This window comes from Vulpes lagopus, chromosome X (genome assembly GCF_018345385.1).
Source record: "Vulpes lagopus strain Blue_001 chromosome X, ASM1834538v1, whole genome shotgun sequence".
In the NCBI taxonomy this organism is placed as follows: domain Eukaryota; kingdom Metazoa; phylum Chordata; class Mammalia; order Carnivora; family Canidae; genus Vulpes; species Vulpes lagopus.
The window spans coordinates 19,640,631-19,654,791 of NC_054848.1; the positions used below are offsets into that span (position 1 = coordinate 19,640,631).

General features: G+C 35.5%; 1 protein-coding gene across 1 annotated transcript in view; it reads right to left on the reverse strand.

The window, feature by feature from the left end:
- Positions 1 to 14,161, reverse strand: part of KLHL15 (kelch like family member 15) — a 34,976-nt gene that overhangs the window by 10,706 nt on the left and 10,109 nt on the right. Inside the window, exon 2 of the mRNA XM_041741427.1 lies at positions 9,981 to 10,692. Within this exon, the coding sequence (XP_041597361.1) occupies positions 9,981 to 10,685 (705 nt within the window). The 5' untranslated portion in view covers positions 10,686 to 10,692. The remainder of the gene's footprint in view (positions 1 to 9,980; positions 10,693 to 14,161) is intronic.

Genomic DNA, 14,161 nt, shown 5'->3' on the forward strand with positions numbered 1-14,161 from the left:
TTCTGGCATCACGTGAGGACGAGGCATAATGGCCTGTGACAGCCTTCCACCTTCCAAACCCAGGCTCTTACAGATCCCATCAAATTGAGTCAGCTTAACTGCTTCTTACAGTGATTTTCCTGTCTCTCATTTTCTATCCAATCTTCAGGTTCCTTTTTTCTCATCTCCATTCATTCAACTGTGTTCCTTAGAAACTCGAGTTCCAAAGTTTAAAAAGTTACTTCAACTCTGTTAAAATCCACATAACAGCTACCTATCTTTATCCAGCATATTCTACCTGTAGGCCCTCAATAATGAAAGTTGTGCCTTTGAGATAATCGATTATACAGTAAAACGTCTTCTAACCAAAGAACTTTAGCTCCTAACCCCTGCCACAGCTAGAAGTTCTAGATCTACCTTGTCCTTTTCCCAGAGCTACAATTTTCCTCTAAAACCACACAATATCAATAAGCATAATTAGTTTCTTCTTTCATGATAGAAATGGGGAATTAATGCCTCTTTGATAATCCTGGACAAAGTAATTACAGATATACTCTGCTTTAAAACAAAAAGCATAGGGCTAAAACCTATGTGAATGGAGTCATTTAAATGCATTAACAAAGGGAGCTATCAAAAGAGAAACATGTGGCTCATCTTTTTGTAGAGAGAGCATTTCTCCCAACATTCACTCCTCACATAACAGATTATCTATAGATCAGGTGTTTCCAAAGGCAAGATATGGAGAAAAATGACATTTCTTTCACGTTCTAAAGAACTACTTTCCTTATCCTTTCATAGGATTAAAAAAGCTGTCTTGTTTTAACACTTAGAATATATTATCACTTTTCTTACTTCAATACTTAAAAATCATATTACAAAAAAGTTACCTCTTAAAAACAGTGATCTGAAAATCTTAAATTGGCCATTTCTTCCTATGATTTTCTTTTAATTTAATGTAATTGTGTGTATGCATATAAAGGAGAAAATGTGAGAAATTATTAATTTTGAATGTGGTTCCTGTACATATATAGTAAGTTGAAGAAATAATAGCTAGCCATTACCACTGGGCAAAAATTCCATGTTTTTCCCTCTGCTGTCAAAACGTTACATAATCCATTAAAATTTTAACTTTTAAAGGTAATTTGTATATACCACTCTTAATTTTGACAATTAAAACATAAACAGCAATGTATCTAAAACAGGCATTTTCACAGAGCTTATTACCCTTATTTGATTAAAAATCTGCAACTTAAAAAAGCTACTAAAACTGGCTGCAGTCTAGGGTGCCTGGCTGGTTCAGCCAGTAGAGCATGTGACTCTTGATCTCGGGGTTGTAAGTTTGAGCCTCATGCTGAGTGCAGAAATTACTGAAAAATAAAATTAAAAAAAATAAATGGCTACTATCTAAACTTCTTTTAGGTCTTTAGCCAGCCAATTTCAGATATTATCTATTTCACCTTTGGAAATGTATTTTAAATGCCCAGTATAAACTAAAAACCAAAAACAACCCTTGTCTTTTATTATTCATCAGTGGGGGTGGGAGGTGGCCACTGGTAACTGGAGTAATTCCTTAACTAAAGAACCCAGGTCTTAGGCTTGACATTGTCCCCAAGTCACTGTGTGACTATGGACAAGCCTCTGGTTTCATATTTTCTCCTTATAAAAGGAATCAGCTGGATGAAGACACCTCTGGCCCTTTCTACAACCAAAAAATGCTAACCTAAATTTCAGAATGATGAATATAAGGTGTCTAGTGGAAGGAAGATGGAGTGCTGGCTATCAGTTTTATCATTCCCTCTCCATGATCCAATCTGTTCAAAAGAAATATCCAGAAACAAAGCAGTTACTAAAACAAATTATACCCTTGGGAACCAAAGCTACATTTAGTATTATTTTGATATTCAGCAAAATGTGGAGCAGTCTTTATGTACTGTATTACAAAAGCATCCATCCTGGTATGAGAAGTCTATTTATAAAATCATGCTCAGAACTGAAGCTTCTACTCATTTATGTTACAATCAGCACAAAAAAGCTAGGTGCAAAATACCTTTAATTAATCCCTTTGTCCTGAAAAACCAAGTTAATGACCAAGGATAAGGCTATAAAAAAAATCAGTTCCTGCCAAGCACAAATCCTCTAATACTGTAATTGCAGTCAAATACCAAACAGTAAAGACAAATTTTAATAAGGATTTACCTATCCTCTCTCCTTCAAGCAGGCAACAGTCTAAATTACCGAAAAGAACTTCAGAAGTAACCAGTATAAATGGGGATGAGGTAGACCCTCATTAAGATAATACTCTATCTGAGTTTCAGCACAATTTGGTTAGCTCTATCCCTTCAACTTCTCTAGAGTGAAAAATATGTAGTTCAAAAATAAGTATGCTCAGAAAGTCTAATTTCCTTCCAATTTCAGTGCAATGGTCAGAGAACACCACTAGAAATTAAGCAAGTGTGCGTGCACAAGCCTAAAAGGTAGAAAATGATGTGATTTCTAAAAAGCCGCTTAAGACCATATTATCTGATTATAGTAATATTTAGATAGCACTACATTCTAGAATTTTTCCTATTTATGGAAATACTCTCAATTATGTAAATATTTTAAAACAGAAATAAAGCCAAAAAGTTTTAATCCTAAAACTAACTTCTGAATGATCAAGGCTTACCTATGACACATGAAACATTTTCTAAGTAAATATTAAATTTGAGAATTAAAACTTTAAAGCCTAAAATCTCAGTATTTGCCCTTGTTCCTTTCCTGCTCCTAACCTTGTCTCCATTTTCTGACATCTCTGATCTTGTTTGATGTCTGCTTATCATTTGGTTTCTCCTTCGTTCATTAAAAAAAATTTTCTCCTTTTACAAGTCAATATAGCTATTTGCACTCCATCTCTTCCTTCACTTTTACTTCATGGTTAATTTCCAATTCTAGGCTTTTCATTTCTCATTTATTTTATTTAAGAGAAAAATCAGCAAGACTGAATTTGTAAACTCTCATTTTCAGTAGGTTCCTGCCTGCTTTATACACCTCGTACCACACTCTCCCAGGGGATCTAACACCAGTCAACACCCTGAATTACTGCACCCTCCAGGAACCTGCAATGAACCCAAGTTCAAAAGCAGAAAACAAGAGCACTCTGCTTCTGTATGTAGAAGATAGAAGACTTGAAGAGAAAGACACTTTGAGTGCTTTTTAAAGAACTGTGCATGTGTTAATTACAATCATACAAGTCCACAGGGCTGGGGAGGAGGTTGGCAAAAAGCAGATGGATGCAGAAAAAGACACTAAGTGAAATGCAAAAGTCCGCTTAACCTATTGACCTAGTTTCTACCCGAAAAACTGCTCATCTCTGTGCTTTCGCTCCAAGGGGCAAGTGAGCTGATTGTTAATTTAAGCAATTTCAAGTTTACAGCTGGTTAAGTACTATTTAATATATGAAGGGAATTTTAAACTTTTTCAAAAACTCAAACTTATTAGGAACTCTAAATTTCACATTTGAAATCTAGGTTACTGGTTTAGTAAAAATTTTGTATCATCAAACACAGCACTGCTTGTTTCTCATGTACTTCTGTGAGGGCTAGAAGCAAATCTTTTTTCCTCTACATTTGTCTGGCTGTAGTTGAAGTCACTAGAAATAAATTTTTTGAGTTTTCCACTAAACTGTGGTACACTACAGGTAATAATGGTCTGGTTGCTGGACAGAAATTTTGGCTCACTCAACTGCTAGATTAGTCAAAACATGTCACAGTAAAGGAATTCTGGAGGGTATATGGCACCTACACTTTACATAAATGTGTCCTTACCCATATGATATTGCTCATTACAAGTGGTCTGTACCTCAATTAACCTGGATATCACATCATCCGAGCATGACATTAAGGATAATCAATGCCCTCAAGTCCACTGTTAATGCTATCTAAATCAACTATGCTAACAGAGAAAATATTTGGAAGTTTATCAGTGTTTTGTGAAGACCAGTTCTGAGAGCTACTAATGTTGTTAAGTATCCAAGGTATACTTGGACACTTAAATTCGTAATCCTTGAATTCTTTCCATTTCAAGGTGAGCATGACACATTATCCCCATTTTAACGTGTAGCTTTTAAAGCCACAAATTCTGCACCTTAAGTAAAATAAAAAACCTTTTTAAAAAAAGTACTAGTAAGTTCTTCTGAAGCTTTTTAAATTCTGATCCTAGGATCAATTTCTACTAATAAGAAAGCTGTCTTTTTTTTCAGCAGACTATCAATATTATCTCAAAGTTGTAAATATAAAAAGTTTTCATAAAACGCAGATATGGTTTGTTAAATCCAAATATATTCTCAGTAAAAGAGAACTTTTTTCTAACTAAAACATTAGCTTTGTTCTTTAAAAGTTACATAAATCCAAGTTTGGGGGAATATGATGAATTACATTTATTACATGAAGAAAAAAGCACATTAGGGAGTCTGAATATCAGGAGGTAGTTTATAAAACATTAGGAATAAAGCAGAATACATGTTTATATTCTGCTCCTTTACTAAACAGCCAATGAAAAATCAACCGTAAAAGCCTAATTATAAGCTGAACAAATGTGTTTTTAATCTTTACAGGACTGAGAGTTTCTTTCCTTTTGAAAAATTGGAAGATATTATGATTAATATAATTTCTAAGGGAATCATTGGCATGCTCTTACCTTATACATATTTATGATACTAAAGATTCCCTGGGTTCAAAAATATTAAAGTGTCACTGTACTAGAGAATCAACATACAGGTATTTTAATGAATAATTTAACAATTTTGCTACAAAAAAGTATAATACGTATTTTGCCAAATTTACTTCATAAAATGTTTTTAATAAAGCAGTAATTGTTTTTTAAAAACCAAAAGACCACAGAAAGCAAGGTTTAAACTATTTAAATCTTCACATCACTGAAATTAAAGGGACAAATGTCAGGCATTATCTCTGTTAACAGATGCAAAAAGACCCTCAGAGCTAGGGGAAAAAAAACATGCCAAAGACATGTGTGTAAGTAAAAACTGAAAATGAAGTCTAGATTTAAAACTGGGAATCCACTATAGACAAAAGGAATCATGAGAACTCTTCAACAGCTAGTATTAAAAGGAGATACTTAAATTTCTTTTCAGCTTTCTTTGATTATACATTGAAATCCCAGAATCATGCTTGCACATATGAAAGTTTTCCTACACCTTGTACCTTTTTTCAGTACCATTAAATGTCTCAGGCTATTTTATTCACACAAACACACTGGGACTTTCCTGACTCTATATTCAACAACTTCAAAATGACCCAAGCTGGGCCACAGGGTAAGTGTTAGCTTCTGCCCCTCAGGGTCCTGTCTCTCCCTGCTCTAGTGGCTGTGAATAGGAAGCCCCTGAACTGGGAAGCAAGCAGACCTGCGTTCCATTCGGAGCAGTGCCACCTATTCTGGGATAAGATTCCTAACCTTTCTGAGCCCGTTTTCATATCTATAAAATGGAGATAACCTACAGAATCTACCTATGTGTAGAGCACTCGATGCACAACGTGACATATATAAGGTGTTCACTTAAGTAGATTCACTGCTTCTAACAAACTCTGGTAAGGAAATCTGGAAGTCTTGATCTCTTGGTGATGGTCACATAGAGTACTCAGTACAAAAGTTAAGATCGTCTGTTTTCAGCTGGGGAGAAAAGTAGAAGACAATGGGGAAAGATATTGCAGAAGAATAAACCCAAGCATTTCAGCATAGCTAGAAGGCATGGTTCAGGTCCCTGCGATGAAGGAGGGCTATTCCTTGGAGGAGAAGCAGAATGCCCCATTCCCTATGAAGCCTCTGCTCAGATCTGTTGATAACTACCAAAGGAAAAATTAAAGTCTCCACAGGCTTATTTCACCAAGCTTTGTTCACTTGCTTTTTATTTTCCTGATGCCAGGGTTAAGGATTCTGACAGAGATGCTATACTCAAGTTAACTTCATCAGTCATTCTATGGAACAGTTAGGTAGGTAGGTAAGTTCATTTAACACTAAACTGCAGAGAACATCTCAAATGGCTGAGAAACCAGGAGAAGGGTTTAATATGTGAGAAAGGCTGTTTACTGCACACATATTTAGAGAGTTTCTAATGAACAACTCACTCCTTGAACTTCTAGAGCAGCGCTGTGCAACAGAAATATGAAGAGCCACAAATGTGAGCCAATGATCAATTTTACACTTTCTGGTAGCCACATTTAAAGTAGTAAAAATGGTGAAGTTGATTTTAATAATGTATTTTATTTAACCCAGTATACCCAAAATATCATTTCAAACTATAATCAATATAAAAATGAGTAACGAGGATATTTACACCTTTTTTGTCATCCTAATTTTTTAAATCTTAATTCAGACTTGCCACATTTCAAGTATTCAATAGCCACAAGCAGTAACCGTATTGAACAGCACAGCTCTAGGATCACAGATATACACTAATTTTTTTATTAGAATGAGTAATCTTTTATTCTTGACTTCAGCTAGTTTTAATCCCATTTAATTGAATGGAAAGACTCAGTTTTTTTTGTAAGGAGGTAAATTTTAAGAATCTAAAAGAAATCTAACAATACTGTGAATAAAATTCTTGATTATCTTTGTCATAGGATTGGGCTACATAGCCTAATGAAAAAAATGGTAAATTCTAAGTTTGATCAGAGTTGATAAGTGCCAAAATGTCTTTGGCATTACAACATTTTCCTATAACTGTTCCTGAAGAAACACAATGCTGAAAAGTAGGTGTTGTTAACAGGACACGTAAGGAAAAGAGGAACTAAGTTAACACCAACACAAGGAAATAATCTGATAAATCCAGAATGTGGGACACACTAAGACAACCAGTGTTCTGATCTTTCTCACACACACACAAAAAAGCAGGGGACTGTTTTAGATTAAGATTAGACAGAAGTCATAACCAAAAGTAATGCATAAATAATGACTGGATTCTAGGGCATTCTGAGAAATGGGAGAATTCAAATATGGACTAGCTATTAGATGATATTGTTAATTTACCTAGATGGAATGGCATTGAACATGGGTAGGAAAGAGTCCTTATTTGTATAGGAGAGGCATGTTAAATTTTTAGGGATGGAAGTATTATGATGTTTGCAACTTATTTTTGAAGATTCAGCAAAGAAAAACCTAGATAAAGCAAATATGGTAAAATGTTAACAGTTCTTGAATCTAGGTGACAGCTACAGTTATCCACTATACTACTCTTCCAACTTTTTGTGTGCTTGAACATCCTCATCATAAGCAAGAAAAAGGAGAGAAAGTTCTAGAGTCAAAGACATAATAACTCAATATGTGGTATGAACCTTGATTAAATCCTAAAAAAAAAAGCTAAAAAAAAAAAAAGACACTTGGGGGACAAGTGAGAAAAATTAGAAAATGAAGTGGATATCATATGACATTAAGTAATGACTGTTAATTTCAACAATGGTATTATGGTTATGTCGAATTTCCTCACCCTTGGAAAATGAGCTGCTAACTCAAGTAGTTAGGGATGAAGTACCATATGTCCACGACATTCTTTCAAATGGTTTTACATTGCTAAAGCCAATGTGGTAAGATGATAACTCTAGTAACCTATAGTATATGTTTATGGGTGATCATTCCACTATTCTTTCAGACATTTATGTTTAGAAAATCTAATAAGTATTTTTAACAATTTAAAGCTAAAAATAAGTGCCTATCTATATTCCATTTTTCTAAATTTCAGCAAATAGGAAAAAAAAACACAAATCAAAACTGCCTGTAGTTTTCCCCGTGTAAATTCTCTTACTAAAGAGATCAGCCCAGATGTAACATATCTTTATTTCTGTGCCCTTTCTGGCACCATGCATATATAATAGGTATTAAAATGGCTGTGTGTGAGACCTGCAGCATACCAAAGGTAAAGGAAAAATAGATGGGCCCTATTTTCAAGGGAGATCAAAATCGTATGGTACAAAATAGTTCAAATTATTTCCCAACCCAATTTTCCATTTTAGTTTGGTCTATGAAGAGCAGTTCTCAAAAATCTGCCTAACATAGTGTTTCTCAAAATTGAGAAAGCCATACATTCCTCCTAAAACTAATATAACAATATATGTTTAGTTCTACTGGAATTAAAATAAAATAGGAAGCCACAGATTCCTTTGATAAGCATTAATTCTCATACATCGCTAAGACCAGAATCACGGACTACCATTTATCTTACCAGTATTACTAAAATAAAACTAAGAGATTTCCATTATATTATCAAAAACAACGGTTTCTCTGTGGCCAGAGCCTTATTAAGTTTTTCTAAGAAATTAACTCAAGAAGGAAGCCTTAACATTTTTATTCTGAGGAGATACCCAATACCTGGCTAATGGTTAATAACCACCTCCTCTGCTATTATAAGCAAACAAAATCCATCAGAAGGTACAAGTGATGCTTCATATAATTTATAAAACTATCCAATGGTATTAATTTTCATTTCAGACACTGTCACTACTGACCACCTTGAATTGGTAATTAGAATATAAAAAGGCTCTGCACTCAACTGCTAACAATTATCCATCATATTGTCCCACAAAAGGAGAAGTTTTATTTCCTATTTCACCAGTACTTCCATTTAGATTGAAGTTGGAGGGTTTTTGTTTTAGTAGTAGGAAAGCATTTGCATTTAATGTATAAAGATAAAACAGGATTCCCCAAGGAAAGAGAGCAATAAAAACATATAGTAAGGGAAAAAAAATCAAATCAGACAAATGATTTACATAGTTGATGCGGAGCCGATTATCACCCAACAAAAAGTAATTAAGAAATGTATTTTTTAATTTCAATAATTTCTGCCAGATCAAGTACATTCTGAGAATAAAGATAAAATCCTGTAAAATTGGGTTTTCTATTAAAAGTATAAGTTAATGATATTCCATAGCATTTGGGGGGGGGGGTGGAAACATGCCACGCTGCTGAGTGTTATTTTTCAAATGGTGTAAATAACTCCCCCTTTGCAAATATTATATTTTTTATCGCCAGGTGTGGTAACTAAAGCTGAAGAACTATTTAACATGAAGGGTGTCGAACCAAAGATTTAAGTGTGCTTTCTAGAAAGAAGAAATGATGCAAGAGGTAAACAGAGCCCCAGAGGTAACCATGTGATTAGAAACCAATTAAGTTAAGCAATTACTGAAACTGCTTTCTCTCCTTTCAGCACGAAAGGACCACAAGTGAGACTCTGATATAAAAATGAAATATGCTTGCATACAAAAAGGCCAAGGCTGTTTTGGAGAAAGACTATTTTTCAGATAGCAGAACTATTACACGGTAAAATGTGCACAGGGATGTTTCATTGATGTAGACAGAGGATTTATAGTCTATTAGTTAGAAATGCCAAAACAATGGTTTTAGACATAAACGTTTTCATGGTTAAATTCGGTTAGTATTCATAGTGAAAGAGGAGAAAAACAGAACTACTTACGAGTAGGGGAAAAAATCAACTAGGTCAGGGTAGGGGAGAATCACCACTAGAGCCTACTGGCTTTCAAGAGCAATTTTATGTTTACTCACTACAGTTTAGAGGAATACAGAACTGCATTAACGCACATCATTCAAAACTAACGAAACTCCTCTCAATTCTAATTTCAGCATGTATTACTTAAATTAACTTTTAAAAATAGAGCTAGCCTGACCCAGTTCAGATTTAATTACTCTGTGAAAAGAAAGAAAAGTTAAAGCAAACTTGGAATATTTTGAGTTAAATACTTATGTTCCAACTTTAAAAGTATTTTTAAAATAAAACTACTCTACTACCTACCTGGTTCATCTTTCACCCACAAAATGTGTTTCTTAAACCTAAATGCAAAAGCTACAACAAATCAGACTGCTTGTACATAAACTATTACAAATCAGACTGCTTGTACATAAACTATTCTTTTTAACTCCTGACCAAGCCTAGAATCTTACCTTAAAAACATACTGCTTTAACTAAATAAGTCCTATCTACTGCTTTCAAATGCACTGACCTTCTCAAAAACACTGGATGGAGTCATCAAACAAAACCTGATGTTCTGAATGATGGTATCGGTATGTCTCCAGCGTCTTCTATCATGCCGCAGCCAAGACTGCACAGCCTCGTACAGCTCTATCTCTGGGAACCTGCTCAGATGATCATTATCCAAGTAAGACATGAGCTTCTCAAAGCTCAGATAAGACAGGAAGTCAGGCCTGGACATGAGTGGTACAAAGTTGTCTAGCAGAAAGGCGTCCAACTTCTCCCTGACTCCCTCGATGTTAACACCAAAATCATCTAAGAGTCTCATAATTTCTGCACAATTTTCTAAGCAGATTTTCGCTAATAGAAAAGAGCAGCAGAACTTCACCACTTCTATAAGTTGAACATACATGGCAGCCTGAAGGATCTCATGAACAGTATTCATACTCAGTTCTATAGTTCCATAGTACATAAATTGAAGGACGTGGCTGAAACCAGTAGCAGTTAGACCTTTTAAATGAATTTTGTCCTGATCTCGCTCCCTCATGTCTGCAGTAAACATAATTCTGAAGTAATCACTCTGGGTGGCCAAGAGTGCTTTATGGGCCTGGAACTGATGATCTTCAATAACCAGAGTGACATCAAGAAGCAATCCCTCCTCATACAGTGCTCTGAACCCAGCAGAGACACTGGTGTCATGGATGGAGGAACAGAATCCTTCCACGTCCCCTGCCATGAATCACCTGGAAAAAAGGTAATCAAAGAAAACTGTGTTAATCATTTCCATGCATTCTGAAGACATTATTAGTTTAGGAGCTTAAACAATTTTTCATAATTATCTCAATTTCACTGCCTCAGTCTTAAATGTACAAGCCCTTTGGGAGAAGACAACCTAAAGGCTTCCCTTTTTTTGGCTTCCTCACCTGGGGAAAAAAGTCTATTACATACCTATCAAATAATGTAAATTGTTAACTTAACAAACAGTATATGCCCAGCCCATTGGTTTTACACTGTTCACCAAGTATATTTCAATATGTCCCCAAATTATCAACACAAAAAGATTTCTCTGCCAAATGCTGAATTATGAGAAAAAGCAGCAAAAAAGAAATCAAACCAAAAAGCACTGCTGTTGACCTTGAAAAAAACCTAGAAACTTACCCAAAGGAAGTAATAAGATAAATATGCCAAGTTATACATACAAGATTTTTTCTTTCTAGCCTTACTTATAACAGAAAACTGGAAAATATTCAAAAGCCCAACAACAGATTATTAAATAAATACGGTGCTGTTGTCTAATGGATTACTGTAACAACTAAAAACAATGGCAGCAATCTACCTATTCTGACAAAGGATGTCTATTAGGTATTGTTATGTGAAAAAACACTGAAGGAAACTGCAGTTTATTTGGTCTATTTTCCAAAATAAAATATACATATGTATGTTGAGATTTGAAAAAGTCTGGAGGAACATATGCCAAAATGATATCCCTGGGTAGTAAGATTTCAAGAAATTGAGGTTTGCCTTCTCCTTTTTACTTACCTCATTAACCTTATTCTAAAATACAATGATCACACATTGCTTACATATTTAAAATACAAATAATTTTTAAAGGGAATGAAACCATATTTTTTGCATATCAGAGAAATGAAGCCAAGATAGTTAGAATAATTAGATCTCCTAAGCAGAATAAACTAATTCAGTCTATTATACTGTTTATGAAGCAAATTTTCTCCTTTTCACACAACCTCCTTCCCACCCTGTCAGCCAATGGCCATCTATCCTCTCTTCTGCTCAGGGGCCTCCTCCCATCCCAAATTCCCTCCCTACCCTTTCCTCTGTGCCCAGTGGAACCTTGCTTCAGTGTAAACAAACTTCCCTACCAGCTCCTGCTAGTCACCAAATTTTCTCCACAGTCTGATTTAAATACCAAAAAAACCCCTCTTGTACAGATTAAAACCTACCTTCTAAGCCTTCTTGTAGGTGTCTACTGTCCTTTTTCTAAAACATACCCTTTTGCTCAGATAAAAATCCATCTTCTATTCCTCCTTGTCACTTATCAAATACACACATCCTGATCAATCACTCTCTCCTGCAAGTTCACGGACAACTCTGGCCGAAGCTGATGTTCTCCACTTCTTCAATGTTGGATCACTCATGCAAAACCCGAAAAGTCCAATTTCCCTAGCCACCTCAACTCCTACAACCCCCCCCCCCCTTACTCCATTTTAAAACCTTATTCCCATACCTGTTGGATCTCACCACAATCGAAAACCGGTCCCCATCTAAAATCTAAACGGTCAACTTTTCACTCAGGCTTAACCTCCACCTCTCTTTTTACTTGGCCTATCACTTCCAAACTTTACCTCTGTCCTCCAGCTTGGACTTTCTGGCATTAGACCCAATCTCCCCACTCTATTACCAAGGCCGCCTCCTTTACTTGCTGAAAGAGTGCCTCATGTGTGCCAGGCATTATGTTAGGCATGGAAGTATGGGCCTTTTGGGAATCCCCTCTGCACCCTAGGTTTGGCGGAGCCCTCTGATATGACAGTGAAAAGGCAGCTTCCATGGACATGCTAAAAGCACTATTTCTCCACTCTTGTGAGTAGGTGATCACTGTGTTTTTCTATTTTGTCATCAATATGTTATCTGTGAAACCCTATGTTTAATTTTTTGACACATTAACCCATTGATTCAGCAGTTATCTCAGTCTAAAGTCATCTTAACCCACAAAACTTTGTGAATTAGCAAGAAAAAAGTCAGAAAGGATAACATACCAAAATGTTAAAAATGGTTATCTCAGGATGGTAGACTATCAAGCAGTTCTAATTTTTTCCCTTTTGCTAAACTGTGTTTTCTAATCTATCTGCCACAAAAGTGTATTATTGTTTTGAAAGTTCATTTTAAAAATTTTTTTTAAAAGGCGGGGGGGTTGGGGGTGGGTGGCGCCTGAGTGGCTCAGTCAATTAAGAAGCTGTCTTCAGCTCAGGTCATGATCCCAGAGTCCCAGGATCCTGCATCAGGCTTCCTACTCAATGGGAGTCTGCTTCTCCCTCTCCCTCTGCTCCTCCCCTGCTCATGTTCATGCTCTCTCGCTCTCACTCTCTCTCAAATAAATAAAATCTTAAAAAAATAAAAAAATAAAGATTATATCCTAGTCCCTATTTCTCAGAATCCTTCTGCAGCATGACTTACTCCCTTGGTTCAACACTTTCTCAGTTTCATGACACTATTTCCCTGATTTTCTTTCTATTCCTGGGCTACTTATTTCTCAATCTCCTCCCTGGGCTCATTTTTCTTGAATGAACACTGCTGTTCCCCCAGAATTCTGCTCTCAGACCTTCTTTCTTTTCATCTAAACATTGTGTCTCCTTAAATGACTTCTTAAAAACCCATGGGTTCTCCTAATACCTACCTTTACCAATACCTTGACCATCTCTGTCCAAATGGTGAATGGTCCACTAGATATTTCTTCTGGGTAACTGGGATCTCAAAATCATCATGCCTAAAAATAGTCATAATTCTACTCTCTCCCAATCGGTTCTTGCTTCTGTATTTCCCATCTTACCAAGAGGCATTCTAAGTGCCTCTTGTCCCAGTTTGTCCCTAACTTACCTTTCAGTCTTAATGATTAAACGACATAATATGTTCACTTACCTAAAACAGCAAGTATGCACAAGGTGAAATTATTATCAAGTTTATTAGTACTCCATTAATCCAAAAGCTATACTTTCATTTTGGAAAGGCAGAACACAAGAGGGCTGTTTATCATTTGGAAAAGAGATATAAGATATCTTAGACACTGTAAGCAGAACAACTTTACTAATACATTCAAGATTAAAGTAAGCTACTAGGGTTTTTCTTTCCCCCATGTTATTTTTAGAGGTAAAATTAGAATTAGAGCTTTGAATTTTCTAAGTGATATGAGGCATATACACACAACTGCATACTGGGAAGAAAAGGAACATCACACAGTGTGGTATCTGAATAATCGAACATTATGGTTAATAGAGGACTATCCACATCACACTAATGATCAATTTTCAAAATAACTGGAATTAAAAAACAGTAAATTAAAACAGATGAAATATCTGATATTTCATTATCTTTCTCAGGATCACTATGGACACCAATTATCACTCTGACTTGTCAAGATATTGGTCACATTTAATGAAGATTTAGTAATAGAAGATTGGACATCGGCATTCATATACT